The following is a 20,455-nucleotide window of genomic DNA, read 5'->3' as shown; positions in this document are numbered from 1 at the left end:
TGACACTCCAGTTGTCATAAAATATTTTTTATTACCGAGCCGTAGCCAATCCTTGCCAATGCTTTTCTGGCAGTCATGATATTCTAAACATTAGCTACATGCATTTTCTTCATTATTTTGGCAACAGTATTGAGAGGAGAAATGGTTATTCTGACTCATTAGCTGATGTTATATTAAGAAAAATTAAAGCAAAATTGGTTGACAAATATGGTATTGTTAAAGCATTTTTGGGCCATAATCCAGATATGAAAATATAAAAATATATCACTATTCTGAACTAACGGTACAAACAACTTCATTTTCACTTGATATAAATAGAGTAATACAAATAAAACAATTTACAGAAATTTAGGACAACACTAAAAGCTTGATCGCTGCACGTCACTTGAAACTGTTTACTACAGAACAAGTTAAGCAAGTGTGCGAGAAGCAGCATTGTTTAACATTCCTTAAAAGGGCATTTACCCCTGTAGTCTCACAATGGGCTGGAAACTTGATTTCACTAGCTTCACTTCAGCATGCATTGGTGGACCTTCAGATGATAAAACATTTAAATTTTTGTTTAAAAAAAAAGTTCACCTTATGGTCCAAAAAATTCACTACATTAAAAACATTTTTAAATATTAAATATTCTGAACTACTAAAAATTGTTTTTAATTTCCAAATATTGCCTTTTGCTATCTGACTGACTTAACTCCATTTTCTTATCAAATAAAACATTCTTAGCAATACAGGTGGAGTAAAATCGCAGTTACAAGTTCAAGATTTTCGTGAAGATATCATGCACCACCCATTCCCATGCAGGTTTTATCAGCTATAACCATGCGACTAGACTCTCCACTTGGAATTCCATTTTTGTTGCTTGCATTGGAGAGTAAGGAAGGGTCAATGTACCCTTGAACCAGATTGGCCCCTTGCTAAATAATTCTGTTCTTGTTTTGCATTGCATTCAGCCAGTCTCATCTGCCTGAAGATCTGATCTTTCAAGCTGTCAGACAAGTCACTGGCATCACAATTTCCAGCCTGTCATAGACAATACAAACAAGCTGAATAAAAGGGAGGGGGATCAACAGCAGCTAGGGAGAAGTTCCGTTGTCTTATTGCCATGATATTTAAAGAAAATGCAGTGTTTGAAGACAGATGTTGCAGTACTTTTTCTCTTTTATGCAAACTGAACTTAATTATTGAACACTGTCTCTTTATTTTTAGCATGTCAATGGTTCTGAAGAAAAACAGCCATCAGTAGCATGCACCAGAATGGGTTGATGGGGGTCAAACAGCCTGGATATTTTAAAATTCAGGCTGCTTACACCAACAACATACACATCCACACCCTTACATGGTATTGTGATATCCAACAGTGGTTATACAAACTTACCATGTGTGCAAGGTCTGCTAGTAGTCTTGGAAAATGTATCTGGTACATGAATGACAATATGTACCAGATGATTGTACGCCAATATGACTGCCTACTCAATTTAAAAATTGTGCATAAAACAGGTTGGTAAAATTAGGCGTAAATACCAAAAGAGTGCAATGCAATCTTTTTCAGTAGATGAAGGTGAGAAATTAAATTTAAAAACTGAGAATGTAAAACTTGTTTCCACTGTACCATAGTATTATTTTCAATACTAGCAGTGTGGGATATAGTAAACAACTTACCTTAGAAAACAGGGTATTCAGGCAATGCACCTTTTGTCTTTCTTGTACAAAAGCATAGTACTGGGTCACTCCCTTCAAAGTCAGCTCCTCCATGAGGTTGATTTCATATGGATCATTTAAATGCTTCTCCTGTAGAGCAAAAATTTGCTTTAGCAAAAATAAAACCACAAATCTGTCAACATGAACAAAAATTGTTTCTGAACCAATTTCAAATACTTTAGCCACTTTGGCTAATTATGACATGTTATTTTTTTCTCCCTTATGTTTGTTGGGTGTCACGGCTTGCCGAAACAAAATATCCTAATTATCTTTGCTGGCCCTCTGTCAACTGCCTCAGAGTTAGGTGAGTGGAAAGAGTGGAGCGTTTCCAATATGCAACTTGTACCAAGTAGAAGACCGTGATTGAGTGATTACAGAGTGCCACATTGTTGTAATGTGTTCTTGTTATACATAATCACATGTAGAAATGGTTTGCCATCTTCAGCATTATCCATGAAGAGTAACATTTGACTGCTCAGTGGAAAGGGGTAGAGGGGAGAATATGAAGTTGGTTGAGGTAAAGAATTTTTTTTTTTTTTTTTTTTAAATTAGCAATTCCAGGTGTAACACACTTTAGAAGCAGTTTTTATTTTCTTGTATATGATTCATGAATGAAAAATATAAAACCCAGGAAATTTGCAAGTAGTGGTTTTGAATAACAAAATTTCTTCATATGTATTCTGCCAACACTATATAAATATATATTTGAAGGTAACAGTCTGACAATTGGCAAAATGTGAATCTGGATTTTCTGAATCAAAATTAGTGGAATAGTACTAGAGGTAAACTTTAGAGTTTAGAAACACATATATTGGATATTCACAATCTAATGTTCTCGTTTGAAACAATACAGCACACTACTGCTCTTCACAGATATATAATTTTGCCCAAGGTTGACATTTTTCTGGAATTGTTCTAACTTTAATAAAAGTAACCTAATTTTGGAAAGCATTAGTATATAAAATAAAATTTAAACAGTACTAAATACAAATGAAAGTAAGTGCTAAATACTTTGAAGATGGCAACACTAGTCCATTACTGAAACAAACATGCTGCATGAGACCTGGTGTTGCTTATTAGTGTACTTCACACAACCATTCGATCTCAATTAGCACCAAGATAAAAAACAGACCCAAATATCAGAAAAACTGGAATCCACTGATGCTACTCACCATGAACTGCTTCACTGTAAGAGGAAATGTTGCCGAGTATAGCAATATCTGTCTCTCCTCTGGTAATCGTGAAATCACATGATCCAACATTCCTTTGAAATCTTGCGACAACAATTTGTCAGCCTAGAAGAGAAGGAAAGACATTTAGTGAGTAAAAAAAAACTTCTTACAAAGGAACATGATTTTGAAAAATATTGTAAACAAGAGTACACTGTTATACCAGTCTTTGCACTGTTGTGTTTATAACTATCCCAAATGATTATAATTAAATATGTGAAAGGAATCTGCCTTTAGTATTTAGCATATTTATGAAATGTCTAGCATTGGGAACATTACATTTAATGTTGCTTTATAGTTACACTTTGTGATCTGGCTCTGGCTATATGTAGAGTGAATCCTTTTTTTTTTACTTTTTTCTCATGGAACCCTCATTGAAAACATGAAATTTTAAGGTTATTAAATTTTACCACCAACATTTTTTTCTTTTTATCTTTTTTAACTATGTAGATCGAATGAATTATGCAGGAAAATATAAAATGCTGTACCAATATTGGGAATCTACTGTATTATCATAAAATAAAATTTCTTGATCATTGAGCACTTATATAAGACGTAAGCGAGATACTAAAGATATATCCCCGAAACTTACTTGCAAATGTTTTATTAATTTCGGTGGCCTCTGCCACCATCCACTTGGGAACTCTATGCTTCACTGTTAGGTTGACTTTCGGTTCCTGTTGTTGTGTCCTCTACTACCGCTAGGGGTGCTGGTGTAGCCATTTCGTCTGCGAGCGATGGGTTTGAACTATTGTATTAACGGGAGCCAAACATGATGAGCCTGACCGCTGTCAACACTCAGCTCGTGCAGAAAGTGCATAATGGCATGAGTCTCTGATTTTGGTGTCGATTAGGGTGTGTGATGTAACAGTTGGGCTGAAAAGTTCATAGGCTGACTCATAGATGGTGTTACTAGAATTAAATCCATGTGATTTTTACTTAGTACTAACCTTCAAAAGATACGTGTATAAATTTCACAGCTGCCGGATAATTAGTTCGTGAGATATAGCATTGTGAGTGAAGCAGCTTTTGTTATTGTGAAAAAATGGATAAAAAAGAATTTCGTGTGTTAATAAAGCATTGCTTTTGGGCGAAAAAAATACTGTTGAAGCCAAGGCTTGGCTTGATAAACATTATTCGGACTCTGCACCAGGAAAATCAACCGTTGAGAAGTGGTTTGCTAAATTTAAACGAGGCGAAATGAGCATCGAAGACGATGCACGCAGTGAACGCCCCAAAGAGGCTGTTACCGACGAAAACACCAAAAAAGTCCACAAAATAATTTTAAATGATCGTAAAGTGAAGTTGATCGAGATAGCTGAGACTGAAAATATGAAAGGAACGTGTTGGACATATTGTGCATGAATATTTGAACATGCGAAAGCTGTGTGCTAAATGGGTGCCGCGCGTGCTCGCAATCGATCAAAAGCAACAACGTTTTGATGATTTGGAGCAATGTTTAGCGATATTCAACCGTAATAAACACGAATTTTTCCATCGATATATTACAATGGATGAAACATGGCTCCATAACTACACTCCAGAGTCCAATCGACAGTCAGCCGAGTGGACTGCACATGATGAACCGAATCCAAAGCATGGAAAGACGCAACAGTCGGCTGGCCAAGGTTATGGCATCAGTATTCTGGGATGCGCATGGTATAATATTCATCGATTACCTCAAAAATGGCCAGACCATCAACAGCGATTATTACATAGCGTTGGAGCGTTTAAAGGATGAAATCACGAAAAAACGGCCCCATTTGAAGAAGAAAAAGTGCTGTTTCATCAAGACAATGCACCATGTCACAAATCAATGAAAACGATGGCAAAATTATATGAATTACACTACGAATTGCTTCCCCATCCACCATATTCTCCAGATCTGGCCCCCAGTGACTTTTTCCTGTTTGCAGACCTTAAAAGAATGCTCGCTGGAAAGAAATTTAGCACTGATGAAGAGGTAATCGCCGAAACTGAGGCCTATTTTGAGGCTAAAGAGAAATCGTACTATAAAAATGGCATCGAAAAATTGTATGACCGCTATAATCGTTGTATCGCCCTCGAAGGCAACTATATTGAATAATAAAATCGAATTTTGTCAAAAAAATATTTTTTACTATGTTAGCCTATGAACTTTTCAGCCCAACTGTTATGCCTAACTGAAACTTTAGGTGCTTTGCTAGTCCGGTAGTGGGTTGGGAATTTTTGCCTCCAATAAGTGCTGTTGTATATGCTCCTTGACAGATCTGATGGAACTGGGCATCATATACACCTGGGTTGTCTAGTGGGGAAAGGAATGATCTCTTTTTTTTTTGCTTAGGGCACTGGCTATTTTGTTTATTGGTTTAAGAGTTTGATGTCATTTGTTTCAAGGTCTTAATTAGGCAGTTGGATGTAGTCTGGTGGTAAGGGAAGGCAATCCATTTAGCTTTATCACTGCTGGTTGGGTGGAGTAGGTTAGGTTGTCGTACTTGCATTTCTGCTTTGCTGCACCATGTGGAGAGTTGATGTACTGTGTATCCATTTTGAAGTCCTATGTCTAGAGGCATGACAATTTACTTTGACGAAAACACGAAATATGAAATAACATGCTGTAATGTTCATTCTTCATGTTTCTGAAAGGTGTGAGGCATTTTTCTACCCAGTTTTGTCATGAAATAATGCAAAATGAACTGCAAAATGTGAAATATACTCTTAAACACGAAATTTACAGTTTATATACAGACGCGACACTTTCTGAAGTATCCTGTGTTATGCAATTCACGGAAAATTGATTAATTCTGCTGTAAATATCTGAGAAGCAAAAATGGACCCCTTTACACAGGAAAAAAACTTAATACTCGGGTAACTACATTAAAGTGCTATTAGAAGGGATAAGTTTATTTTGTGTAATAAATGCAGTTTTAAATCAAATCTAGGATTATATTCACAATTTTAAAACCAAAATGTCATTTTATATAGCACTTTTGATGATTATTCACCGCTATAACACCAAAATTTTATTTTATTTACCGCTTTTGAACCCGAAATAGAGTGTTTTTGTACAGAAATTTTGGTCTTTTATTTACCAAAAATTTGTGCCTCTACCTATGTTCTTCACTATGGTAACTTCTTCCTTCAAATCTTCTTCACTTGAAGAAGGTGTATATGATGCCCAGTGTGAGTTGCACTCACACTACATTGGCAGATCCATCAGATCTGTCAACGAGCGTATACAACAGCACTTAGTGGACGCAAAAAAATTCCAACCCATTACCGGACTAGCAAAGCACGTCAAGTTCAACAAACACAGGATCCAAAAAGTTTCAGTTAGGCATACATCACACACCCTAATAGACACCAAAATCAAAGAGACTCATGCCATTATGAACTTTCCACACGAGCTGAATATTGACAGCGGTCGGGCTCATCATGTTTGGCTCCCGTTATTACAACAGCTCAAACCAATCGCACGCAGCAGAGAAAATGGCTACACCAGCACCCCTAGTGGTAGTTGAGGAAACAACAGGAACCGGATGTCAACCTAACAGTGAAGCATCGAGTTCCCAAGTGGATGGTGGTAGAGGCCACCAAAATTAATAGAACATTTGGAAGTAAGTTTTGCGGATGTATCTTTATAGTGACTCGCTTATCAACTGCATTGTTTATTCCCCTCAACATTAATTGAGCACTTGATGGGTTTCAAAGTAAGTGATTTTATGGGGCAAGTGGTACGGTACTGTGAACTTTTAGTGGTATATGATCTTGGTTGGCAACACCAGCAGTCCAGAATTTTGTCAGCAAACATAGGCAACTTGTAGCCAGTACAGACTATGCAACCATATTAACAAATCATACTTTTGCCTTAAAATTCAGACTCCAGCCATTAATTTCTGGAATTTCCTATATGGAGTGAAGTGGTCATCAAAAGTATTTTAAAATATCCGAGGCCTCCTAACAGAAAACCTGATGAGAATATTCCTTACAGTTTTCAAGTTATAGGTAATCAAAGTTAGCATTGAAACACACAGCACTTCTAACAAACTCCAGAACACCTTTGGATCAGCCCGATTCCTTTATTCCAACCACCAACTGCTAATATTTACCTCATCCAAGACTAAAATCTTGCACTGGTCAACGTTTGCTACCTTCTTGTCTATCAAGTCCAAAATTCTACCTGGCGTGGCGATGATCACTTGCACTGGAAAAGAAGCACACACTTTGAGCCTTGAACATAATTCAAATGCAGAAAACTTGTCAGTCACAACTAAAGTTAAGAGTAGCTTTTCAAAGGCTTGTGAATTTGCAAGATTCAAGATTTGCAGTCTCACTATGATTTTATGCTGGGAAATAAAAATCCAAGACAACATGAGTGAAATTATCTTTGCAAGAATGCAAACTTATGTTTGTGCATAGTTTAAAGTATTACATTTAAGACTCAAAATGAATTACAATTAAGACTATCAAAAATGTTAAAATGTGATTGGAAACCAGTATAAAATGTAACTCCAAGGTTTAGAATCATTGTCAGATTAGTAACAGACAAAGCACGAAAGGCACTAGGGTGAAATTATCTTTGGAGTGTCAAAGTATCTTAAATTTTAAATTGCAAAATGTTCTATATTAGCATAGAATCTGATTAGCCCTTGTCATCTACTAATGTCCAACCATGAAAGCACATTATCTTGAGGACAAATCTACCAGATAGGGGGAAATAGAGCATGCAGTGAACAATGCTAGGTTTCAGATCAGTATTTTGTTTATTATTGGTCCCCGTTTTGTTTGTAAAGACTTTCTTATCTCCTAACATATTTTCCCAGTAACATTAAGGTGTGTGGAACTGTTCAGCAGTAGGTGATTTTCACGGAACCGGTTTCCCTTTCTGATCCTCATTTTGTCATTCAGTCTGTCTTCAGTGCAGGCACACACTGGTCAGTGGTCGCAACACAGATGTACAAGTGTTTCATCTTCAGGTGAACATATTATCTTTTATGTTCTTGCAAATGATGAGGATCAAAATCTATGGCAATATGACTGTAGTAACCAATACTCTACCACGTGATATAGTAATTCACAGGTCCATTGTAGTAGGTTCGACTACAACCACCAGCATTAAAATAGCACAGTTCAACCTGAGTTATATGTATGTCAAGGTAGATACCATGTCATAATTCAGGTACTCACGTTTTCCATGCACATGTTAAGTTATTTTCTATTAATTTCGGTAGCCACTGCCACCATCCTAGTTGGAATTCGTTGTCGTTGCTTGGCATGTTTCTGCTGTTTCTTCCTAAATTGCTGCTAGGTGTGCTGTTGTCGCCTGTATGTCTGCTGTTCACTAATGTTAATCGCTGCAGTAAAGGAAGCCAAGCGTGGTGTGCCTGACCACTAACAGCAGAAATGCACCAAGCAACGATGACAAATTCCAACGAGGATGGTGGCATTGGCTACAGCTTCGCGGAAAACAAGAGTAACTGAATTATTTATTACCGCTTCTCTCATTCCCATAGTATGAACATGTCATAATTATTAAAATACAGTCAACTCTCGATTCTACGACCCCGGTATAACGACCCTCTCGAAGTAACGACCCTTTTCCTGGGAATCGTGAAAAATTTAGAAAAAATTAAAAAAATTTGGGGAAAAAAAAGTTGAAAAATTGAAGGAAATCGGCCGAAAAATGCGTTGTTTTTTCCTCCACTCATTCCCTTTACGAGCGCTCTACCGCTCACATTTAGGTCTGAACTAAAAATAGACACCACCACACCATGCTTGAGTGATATCCAATAGCACTTGACCTCTGCCCTCTGCCCTCCCCTCCCTCAAGTGCACCAATGTTACCCCGCACTCGACTGCCGCTACCCAACGCGCCAGGCTTGTTTTGCCACGCTTGCTCTTGGATACGCGAGAAGAGAAGATCGAATGTGCTTGGATGTTATTTTAAATCGACTTGACTTGTTTCCTTGTCCTAAGAGCTGCTGAAAACTCGCAGGGGAGGGTGGGAGGAGCCCGAAATGACTGCTGGACTTGCAGTCTTTGCCAATGTGTATGGCAGGTCAAGCTCTTTCATCGATAAATACACCACCTTGAGAGAAGATCGCAGGAATGTTCGAAAATACAGATACGTGGTGCCTGGAAGTCTGGCCCATCTGTCCAGCTCTGACCTAGAGTTCAGCAGGTTCCCATGAGTGATCAACTCTCAGCCTTGTAGCCGACAACTTCCGGTAACCGCTTTTATTCAAAACGTGTTCTTTGTTCCCTGCAACACTTCATAAAAAAGCGAAACTGTTAGAGATAATCAAAACCACAAAGGGGAACTAAAGATCGTCAACCCGCTTAATGCGTTGTCATCCAGGTTTCAACAAAAGTTTACTTCGATCTTACGTGCAGTGGCGTACGCAAGTGAAATATTATGAAAAATGCTGTGGAAAAAAAAATTAAATGGCCAATTTTTTTAGTCAAAGATCTGGGACAATAATATTACTTTTACTACTTCTACTACTACTACTTATAATAATTTGAATTATTATTTCCGTGCAGCATGGAGAAAAGCACAGCATTCCAAACACACGCGTCTTTCAGAGTGATGCCTTGAAAATAAACACGAGTTTATAAGGTTAGGTTAGGGTAACTATGATTTAAAAGAGAAAAAAAGTTGTTTTGTATCTCAGTTGCAACAATGTTACCCTACAATACACTGCCGTACGCAGAATTTTTTTTTTTTCGGGAGGGGCTGGAATAGTAAATGTGGATAGCACATGGAGGGCAGGATGTCGTTTTGGAGGGCAGGATGCATAATAAAATATTTCGTATTTTTGGAGCTTTTCAGTCTATTAAAATTGTATTCAAAGACAAAAATGGTAATCGGGATTCACTTTAAAAGAGGTTTCGCATTTACACATTTTGATTTTTTAAAGTTCTTAACGGATTTTTATTTGAAAATTCTGATTTTCTCAAAATTTCCGTAGAGGCTGGAACACCATCGGCCGCCCCTCTACGTACGCCAGTGTTCAACGAAAATGTATTTTTTTGTGTGTGAACAATGAGAATTAACTAAATAAAGTTCTTGGTACGTTGTAAGAGGCTAATATATAGACAAAGGCTAGGCGGACAAAAATACAGTCACCAATTCGCCTTCCCATTGTATTGTTTACCGCAGCACTTTTGAATGTCTCTCTTTAATATGTGTCACCTTGTTGACTAGACAATTATTCAAATGACAATAAGCTTAACTATTGTAAAATGTTTTGTTGGTAAGAACAGGGAGACAATCCAGATGTGAATCATCGGGGACATTTATGCGGGGAAGAAGCCGGAAAAATTCCAACCAATTTCGAGAATCGAATCCGGATCTCCCGCGTGATTGTCACTTGTCACACGCTCTACCGACCAGATCACCGCAGCTTCTTGGATGAGTTCCATACTTTGATTATTTCAATTTATTTTAATATATTTTTGTTTTTATGGATCTTCTTCACCCTTGAAATGTCTCACCTCGTTGACCAGACAATTATTTCATAACAAAGAAACAAAAAATGCTACCAGGATTTGATAAAAATCGAATGACTAGAAAGTAATTTCGTTCTAATGTTTTCATAAATACTATATTTATGTAGATCTATACTACTTAATAGTAGTAGTAGTGGTATTAGTATTAATTCAGCTAATTAATTATAAGTATTATTAATTAATTGTGATTATTATTATGTAATTAAAGTATAATAAAACAATGGTAATGTGAATTTGGAAAAAAGTTTTAGAAATAACACCCCCCTTGATGAAATCCTGCGTACGCTACTGCTTACGTGCATCATAACTCCCGTTTCTCACTTCATACGTTTTCCTAATTGTGTCGATGTCGTAATATCTGCCAAAAAGTGTTCCGTTGGCTGACTAACTTCTCCCTCTTTTCCTGTCAGCAAACGTGGGGGGGGGGGGGGGCGATGCAGATTGTTTCAGCCATTCTTGCTGATGCGGGCTGATTACAGGCAAGGGTGGAAAGGGAACCACCCCTCTTCCTTTCCTTTGACGTCTAAAATGGGGCAACCAGTTCAGGATATATTATTGAAAACTAACAAAAAAACATAGAACAAGTAAAAAAAAAAAAAGTGACCCTCTTCCTTTCCTTTGACGTCTAAAATGGGGCAACCAGTTCAGGATATATTATTGAAAACTAACAAAAAAACATAGAACAAGTAAAAAAAAAAGTGACCCTCTACCCTTTCCCCAGCTCATTCTCCGCCACTAGTGTGCACGGCAATGTTGATAATTGCAGATTTCAGTTTTTATTTTATTTATTATTATTATTTAATGCTGTTGTCTGCATAGGAAATATTGCCCGTATTATTGTCTGTTGCATGGTAAAACGTAAAGCAAGGGTCATTTCTTTCTTCTTTACACTGCTGTTAAAAGTTCAGTCTTCGACAGTTGCGTTATCTTTAAAATGCTGGGACTTTTCTCTTCCGCCACCTGTTGCTTGAACTTCCAGCCGGTCTCCTTGTTTTTACCTGGCGCCAGTGTTTTGTCTAGCATCTGCAAAGCTCTTGCTTGCCGATAACAGTGATGACTCATCCAGCACGAAGGAAATTGTTTTGAATCTCGCAAACGCAAAGCTGTTTTGATTTGACCATAACGAAATTGGATCTCCAGAAAGGAAAACAAGATTTAAAATAACTTCATGTTCTGCACCTTGTGATAAGCAAATCTGTAAATTTAATTTGCATCCGCTTTTCTTCAGAACCATTCATGTGGAGGAAAAACAAAGAGTGTTCAATGTAGGAATGGTCGCTGAGACTGATTAAAAAGACATTATTCAAGGGGAAAATGTTTGGAGGGGTGACATCGAGAATACTCCTACATCCAACAATAAATCGTCGATTAACCTGAGAGTAAATAACGATCTACCATTTTGATATGTGAAAATGCGCAGTTTCATAAAGCTTGTTTTCAGTTCATTTTATGCTGATGGGCTAATCAGGACTAAATATACAGTTTAAAGTGAAATTTAATTCCAAACCCGAATGATTATCAACTGCCACGCTGTTGTTGTTGTTGTTGAATGACGTGTCCTAGAACATGCGTTGGGTGAAAACAGATCGCAAGTTGCGCGTTTCCTTTTTTACGTTGGATTACAATGCAAGGAGTTTGGACTGCTCCCTTGAATGGGGAAGGAGGGTGAATGAAGTTTGTTGAAGCAAAGAAAAGTGACTTTTTTTACGATGTATTTTACACAGCCGAACCAGAACGAAAATTACAGCCCTGTATTTTTATTTTTTTTGTCTGGTACCTAGAGAGGTTGTGTTGTTTCTCCCGAGAGATCTAATCTTACCAGTTAATCTTGTAACAGACAATGCTCCAGTAAACCCGTGTAAAATCCAACATTCATTCTGCCCGATTATCTCCCGACTTTTGCTGGCACCAGTCTGACTGGTGTCAAGATTCTTCAAGTTACGCTTGCAATAAGAGATTATTTTCCTTTCCATTGGTCTCAGTGCAAACGGGTTTCTCATGAACTAGAATTGTAAGAATTTCCTGGAAACTCAACGACTGTGCACAATTGAAACAAAGTAACATTATTTTAAATTCTCTTTTGTGAAAACTTTTTTCATGTTCTATTTTCCTTCTCACAACACGCATCCTGTGCATAACAGGTTGTATAACTACCAGGATAAATGTTGTTACCATCTCCTAGGCATCTTTGTGTCCGTTTGAGCTCCCTTTAAGCTGAAAATTGGTGCAAATTCCAATAACGACCCTTTTCCCGGGAACTGTGAAAGGTCGTTGAATCTAGAGTTGACTGTACTGCAATTTTATCTATGTATTTTGAGGAGCAAGATATAATACACGTTACTTCTGTCAAAGTGGTACATTAACGAATCTAAAAGTTTGATTCTTAAATACATTACTACAGGTATGCATATTTAGTTTTTCACGAAAACACAAAATGTGAAACAACACATTGTAATGTTAATTTTTTATGTTTCCAAAAGGTGTGAGGTGCATTTTCCTACCCTCATTTGTCACGAAATGATTCAAAATGCAAAATAAGACAAACACGAACTTTAGATTACTTACGTGAAATTTAGAAGATTTCGTACTTCCGCGTTGCACAATTTAATGGTTCAATCCTATTAATTTCGAAGATCCACTGTCTTCATTCACAAAAGGGTACGGCGTTTGAAGCCGTACCCTTTTGTGAATGAAGACAGTGGATCTTCGAAATTAATAGGATTGAACCATTAAATTGTGCAACGCGGAAGTACGAAATCTTCTAAATTTCACGTAAGTAATTTTAAACCGCGTTTACCGCAACCACCATGACGAACTTTAGAGTTTATTTATCCACACAGCACTTTCTGAAGTTTGAATTATCCTGAGTTATGCTATTCATAGAAAATTGATTCTGATGTAAATATTTGGGAAGCGAAATTTGACTCCTTTATACAGAAATAAACTTAATACTCTGGTAATTCCATAAATGTGCTAAGAAGGATATGTTTTATTTTGTGTAATAAGTGCAGTGTTTCAATCAAATTTAGGATTATATTCACAATTTTAAAACCAATTTTGATGCAATTTTTCACCGCTATAACACCAAAATTTTATTTCATTTACCACTTTTGAACCCAAAATTGACTTTTTGTACCGTAATTCTTTTTTTATTTACCAAAAATATGTGCCTCTATACATCACATTTGCCACTTTATTGAAATACTACATTTTGTTAATTTACTAACCAATTACTAAAATAGCATTTCTTTTACTAATGAGTGCAAAGTATGGAATAAGCTATGCCTAAATCGGCAGCTATTTCAGTTTTATGTGGATTAGCATCCACTTCCAGAATAAATTTTACTTTCTGGTCAAGCATGTAACTTCCTCTTTCTGTTCTCCATGGCTGGCCAATAGCAACTGAAAACTTTCACTGAAGGAACAGCTGTTCTTTTTTTATTATGAAACCCAGCAAACATCAGCATCTTTCTAATGTGGATACTTTTATACCGTGATTACGTAGAATAAGAAAATGAGTCATGTTCTGAACAACTGCGGCAAATCTTTCTCCTCCGATTTCATGCCACGCACAGCCTCTATTTGTCTTTGACACTGCCACAACTCTAGATCATCCACCACCATGCTTGCATATACTGTTTCGTATTTGTAACTTTCCTTTGAGTTTTTGTAATGACAAGAAATGTGTACTTCTGTGACATTCTTGTAGTTTGCTTACGTACAAATGTTGTTTAACAAGTTTTTAAATTATATTTTGCCAGTACTACAGTAATTTACGTATAAAACAGAATTACACAGAACTGAGTTACATATAAAGCAATCGGAACTGTAGTTCATATCAAGAAAGAGTATCAGTATCAAAATGGGGGGGAAAAGGGATAATATTCAGAACAAAAAATTAACAATGTATACTGTTCAGAAGAAACTGAAAATAGTGTAAAAGTGGATAATGCTAAATTCAGATTGCACGCTAAGAGAAAATACTATCTAACTCAAAACATTGTTTTTTTTGTTTCTATTATATCTAATTAATATGCAGGGTGCCATTCTAATGGTGCCCATGGACCACACAAACCTGTAGAGGACATGAAAGAAAACTTTTCTCAGTAACATTTTTATTGGTGTGTCCTTTCGGCCCTACAGTTGTTAAAAAAAGCCCATTTTGCCACCTCAATGCTAGCAACCGAACCCATTTAATTGCTTCAGTGGAGTCATTTCTTGTGAAGCTGTGCAGTCCAGAATTACTACGAACACACATTGTGAAAGACAGCTACAACCAGCCACATTATGTACCGTAAAGCAAAGCGATGGAATACTTTCAGTAATTCAACTGGAAGTAAACCAGCGATACAAGAAACAGAGGGAAAACAACTTACTGAAAATGAAGTGGTTATATTGGATTTTGTAATTTATTTGGAATTTCAAATTTCACTTTTATTCTGATATATGTAATACATTTTATAGTGTAAACCATGGCAGGGGAGTTCCAACCGGTCCTACTCCTGGGTTCGATCCCCGGCCGGTTCAAATCCGGGAACTTTTCTAACGTTGGAAGCGGCCCCGGGCGCCCACCCAGCATCGAATAAAGTCATCGAGTAAAGGCAGGCAGGGGCATGGTGCTGATCACATCACCCCCACTCACGACCGGATCAAGAAAGTGTGGGGCGTTACCCCCACACCCCCTATACGCCTTCATGGCCTGGTGCTAAGCACAGGGGAACACTTTACCTTTTTTTACCTACTCTGTAAATTTGCATTGTTCATTTCAATTATAAGAAAGCAGAATGGCAGTTAATTTTAATTTTTCTTTGGTCAATATCAGAAATAAAGTTCGACCAGAATAACCAAAGTAAGAACTGTCTTAGATCAAAACTGGTTGTGTTTGAATATTCTACCATTTAAGCCAAGTAATAAATTGTTCCAAGTTTTCAAAATAAAATAAAAATAAAGCCTAAAACTTACAATTTTATATTAGTTTGTCTCAAGAAAACATGTATTCACCATCAGGTGTGTACAACAATGAAGCCAAATGTATGGAAAAAGGTACATTAATTTTTGATAATGTGTAGCATAAAATGTTCTTTTTCTGTGGATGGAATGAATTGGGACATTCCAAAATAATGTGATGGCCATCACCGCTTGAATTACCAGAATCACATATTTGCAATCTAGTTGCAAGGTTGATATCTACAGGTTTGTATATTCATTTGTCCTGATACATATGTTGTGGTATTGTGGTTCCAGGTTCACGTTGTTACATTATGGCTAAAACACATACAACCACAGTAAAAATCTAATGATGAATCATCAGTGAATATACACTGCCATGTTCACAGTTGTAAACTATTGTGTGTATCCGTGCATAGATAAAACTGTTGTCTTGACAGCTCTTTTTGCTACTACTTATATCCATGTATTTTCAACCATTTTTGTCCATTACCATATAATGCCCTGAATATACATTACATGTTACCTTTGGAATTTTGAATTTTCATTTTTTTTTTGTCAACTGTTCAGCGTGTCACAGACAACCAGTATGAGAACTATGAAGTGGATAGACTAAACTCAACATCCTGCCAACCCTGGCACGGACCGCTTCATTCCCGACAGTAGGGCTGAAACGATGCACCAACAATAAAAATGTTACTGAGAAAAGCGTTTTGATGTCCTCTATATGTTTCTGTGGGCCGTGGGCACCATTAAAATGGCACCTTGTATAATAAATAAGATTGATTTGAAGTTTTAAGTCCACTTTATGCATAGAAAGGCTAATCGGGACTGGACCTACAGTTTAAGTGGGATCCGTACAACTCCCACCGGGTATCGAACCTGGGACCTCTTTATTACAAGACAAGGACACTACCACTGTGCCATCAGGGAGGCTTACAATAAATAAGAATTGTTGCGGTAAACCAGATTAAATTTTCAGAATATGCCAGTGTCTTGTGCTACTCAATATCTTGACACCACTTCCCACATCAACAAATACATTACTAGAGTACATCATAGAACCGTGGTCACACAAAGATGAATTTTCATTACCTTTCTCGTATATCCTCATTATATCATCCCTCAAATTTGTACCTCCTGTAGTAACCATAACTTTAATATTCAAGTGTTTTGCAAGTTCTATGCAAATTTGACTAGTCTGAAGAGCCAACTCTCTAGTTGGCACAATAACAAGTGCTGAAAGAAATAAAGAGATAAAACATTAGTACATTTCTCAATGAAGTACACATTTATCACATTTATATCAACTCAAGTCTTGAAATACAATTAATTTATTCGATATTTGTTATTTAGTGTCAATTTTCTTCCACTTTTGGCAAATTGTAATGAGGATAAATGGTAATGTGATGAAATGGATGAAGGGAGATCAACACCCATCCCCAAGCTAGGATTCAAACCTAGGTTCAAACAGAACTGGGTCTGAGCTGACAAATGCCCTTTCCAAAGACATATCAATGCTCAAAAATTAAGAAATGTTGTTCAAAATATTGATTATTATTAATATGCAAATAATCCACTGCAATTATATGCAATTAAAATAGATGCCACTTAAATCACAAAATCAATTTTTCGCAATGGTGCAAAATAAAAATTCTGAATAGGATACCAGGTGATTGTAACGGTTTTGCTTTGAATAAATTGCATTTAGATTAACTTTAAGACACCAGGGTAAATCAGTTATACCTTGAAATTCATATCAACATTGCAGAATTCTAACCCACGTTACAGGCAATTTGTGGATATGTTGGCTAAGTAAAATTATCAGGCATTTCACCAATTAACCTATTATCGGTTGATACAACCAGTTCTGATTATAATTTGCTCCATCCATAAAATCAGAAATAAGCTAAATAAAATATTGTACAACCTTTCCTTTCACTGCTGAAATGCATGTCAGCCATGCTGAACCTGTAGACTTAAGGATTCTGCAGTGCATCATGAATTTCTTCTTATCAACAATATTAGAATAGGAAAAAGCATGTCTCATCGTCATGTGCTGAGCAAGAGAAGTTGAAATAACTGCTACCTGTGTGCAAAATGTGGCATTCAGACTTTTGTACAACCCTGTTTAACAGGGTTCCCACACCAACTGTTTTCCACAATTCTCAATTTTTTCCGACAGCACTCACCGCACAGTACATTGTTACGTTAAATTTATTTTACAATGGCTTCTTCCCAGAGATTTCCAGGTTTTCACCTTGCGGAACCCTGGTTTTGAGAAGTATTGTTCAATGTTACATTTCTAGAAGAGAAGGGTTATTTCTGAACTGTAGTGTATTAGCTTCATTTAGCAATACTTGCAATGAATTCCTGATGTGTGTCTGAAAAATGGTCAACAGCGTTACTTTTATGATGTTTGTACAAACATCGTGCAGTGAATAGCTTCAATTTTGTGAAAAAAAAGTGATTTTCAAGACATCTGGATATTGCTTGATTGTCACACATCATCTAACGTAAGAATCATAAAAAAAAAATTGCAAAATTTATTCAGCAGAGAGAGACTTGTCACAGGACAAGTGAAAAGGATTAATTTCACTGTGTGAAAGTTTGTGAATAAATTCAAACAACCCATACATACATGTTTCAACGTTCTAAAAATTCCATTACATTCAAGACTATAAACAGGGTGGTACAAAATTCCGTTTACAACACGGAGGAGGTGAATCGCCAAGTGAAATGAAGACGAAAATGTAAATGGAATTTTGTTGAATGACGCACCGTGTCAGAGCTAGAGGATGCAGAAATCGTGTGAAAATGGACTTCACACCTCCATATGCCGACAAATAGTACTCATAAAGAAGATGCCGCACGATATCCCCAAAGAAAACACACCCGGGCTAGCAAATGATGTACAATCACGCGTCGAAAATGAATGCGGCAGGGATTCCCCACAAGAAGTGAGGGATTCCCGGGAATACGTATGTCCGACATTGAATGCAGGTATCAAATGGGAGTACAAAGGGAAATGAGAGGTCATAGCACATGAACATTTCACCAGGAAGTGTCCGAAAAGCAGCCTGCAGAAGGGGATTCCCCAGAGAAGAGGGGACACAGACAACATGTGCAACAGGTGTATGATGACACACACGTACACACGTAGTATTCTTTATTGGCTGTGGAAATGACATACAATACATATGAGTTGAAAATTTCCACCAGCCACATCTACACACAGACTGCATCGGCATAGCAGGGACGCTCTTGTATGCTCAAATACGTTGGGAATGTCAGTGATCATTCCAGCAGCGACTAACTCTAGCAACGAGGTCCTCCACACTTTCCACCGGGGTTTCGTAGACCAGCCTCTTCATTTCGCCCCACAAGAAGAAATCTAGCATTGTCAGGTCGGGTGACCGAGGTGGCTACAGAACAGGTCCATGACTACCAATCCATCTATCACCGTATGTATTGTTGAATACAGCTTTGGCACGGTGGTCAAAATGTGCAGGGGCACTGTCATGTTGATACCATACATCTTGCCTAATTGCAAGGGGTACATTTTCCAACAGTTCAGGTAGAACTTCCTGTAGGAACAAACAACAGTTCCCACCGGACAAAGTATTGGGCAACACGTACGGACCTATCAGGTTGTTCCCGATAATACCACACCACACATTCACTGCGAACAGTCGCTGAAAATGACGCTCAATGCATGCAGGTTTTGCACATCCCACACGTGACTTATGGGTATTGAAGATGCCTTCTCTGGTGAATAGTGCCTCCTCGGTCCACAACACTGCATTTGGAAAATTGGGATTTGCAAGGGTTTGTTGCAAATACCACTGACAAGAATTATGGCGTACGGGAAAGTCCGTTGGCTGCAGGTGTTGCACCCTCTGCACTTTGTATGGGTGCATACCCTCATCGTGCAGCATGCGTAACACATTGGCATGGTGCGTGTGTCGCACATGGGAAATGGCACGGGGGCTGGTGCCTGGCATCTCCTGTATCCTGTCCCAACACTTCCTCCTCAAATTGGACACTGCGCACACTGCGTGGTCTGCCACGATCCCACACCCTAGGTCGTACAGATCCAGTTTCACGTAAACGAGCATCCACCTGTTGAAACAGGACATGTGATGGTAGGCACAGATTTGGAAATCGTTCGCGATACGCACGCCTTGCCTCACGGCTGTTTTGGTGCGTCTCACCGTAAACAATATTCATATCGGCAAGCTCATTGGTGGTGTATGTCGCCATTGTCAGGCTCACAAAGGAGCACACGAATACGTACGAAACTAACTTGTGATGTACCGTTCACGACTACAGCAAACACTCCACACAGGTGTCCACCCCATACAGACAACACAGATGGTATGCACTACGTACTTCGTAACGGTCATTTTAGCAAAGTGCTCAATTTCACCACACGCCTCAGGATGAACACCTTGTGACAACACGCGTAACTGACAGGTAGATCGGTAGTCTCCTACACTGACACGTTGCTTGTACGTACATATACCAGTGATAGCGGGCCGAGACAGGTAGCATCCCGCTGAGCGCCTCTAGCAGAGCTTTATGTACTACTACGTCTTCAGTCGTAGTATTTGGAGCCGATATCAGAACGTGCAGGTCGTTCTCTCACGTGTTCGTACGTATTTCATTTCTACGTACAGCCTTGGATACTACTTGTGTACATATGTGTCATCATAGTACACCTCTTGCACATGTTGTTTGTGTCCCCTCTTCTCTGGGGAATTCCCTTCTGCAACGTGCTTTTCGGACACTTCCTGGCAAAATGTTCTTCATGTGCTGTGACCTCCGTCATTTCCCTTTGTACTCCCATTCGATACCTGCGTTCCATGTCGGACATACGTATTCCCAGGAATCCCTCACTTCTTGTGAGGAATCCCTGCCGCATTCATTTTCGACATGCGATTTGTGCATCATTCGCTAGCCCGGGTGTGTTTTCTTTGGGGATATCGTGCCGCATCTTCTTTATGAGTACTATTTGTTGGCATATGGAGGTGTGAAGTCCATTTTCACACGATTTCTGCATCCTCTAGCTCTGACAAGGTGCGTCA

General features: G+C 38.0%; 1 protein-coding gene across 2 annotated transcripts in view; it reads right to left on the bottom strand.

Annotated features, from left to right (window-relative positions):
• Positions 1-20,455, bottom strand: part of me31B (ATP-dependent RNA helicase me31b) — a 51,997-nt gene that overhangs the window by 9,656 nt on the left and 21,886 nt on the right. For both annotated transcript variants that reach the window (XM_083122426.1, XM_083122427.1), the window contains exons 5-8: positions 16,464-16,607; positions 7,019-7,113; positions 2,874-2,996; positions 1,663-1,791 (exon numbers count right to left, since the gene is read on the bottom strand). In XM_083122426.1, coding sequence (XP_082978552.1) covers positions 1,663-1,791; positions 2,874-2,996; positions 7,019-7,113; positions 16,464-16,607 — 491 coding nt within the window. The remainder of the gene's footprint in view (positions 1-1,662; positions 1,792-2,873; positions 2,997-7,018; positions 7,114-16,463; positions 16,608-20,455) is intronic.

This window comes from Lepisma saccharinum, chromosome 5, assembly GCF_977018435.1.
Source record: "Lepisma saccharinum chromosome 5, izLepSacc3.1, whole genome shotgun sequence".
Classification (NCBI taxonomy): Eukaryota; Metazoa; Arthropoda; class Insecta; order Zygentoma; family Lepismatidae; genus Lepisma; species Lepisma saccharinum.
This window is presented reverse-complemented; position numbering and strand designations above follow the sequence as displayed.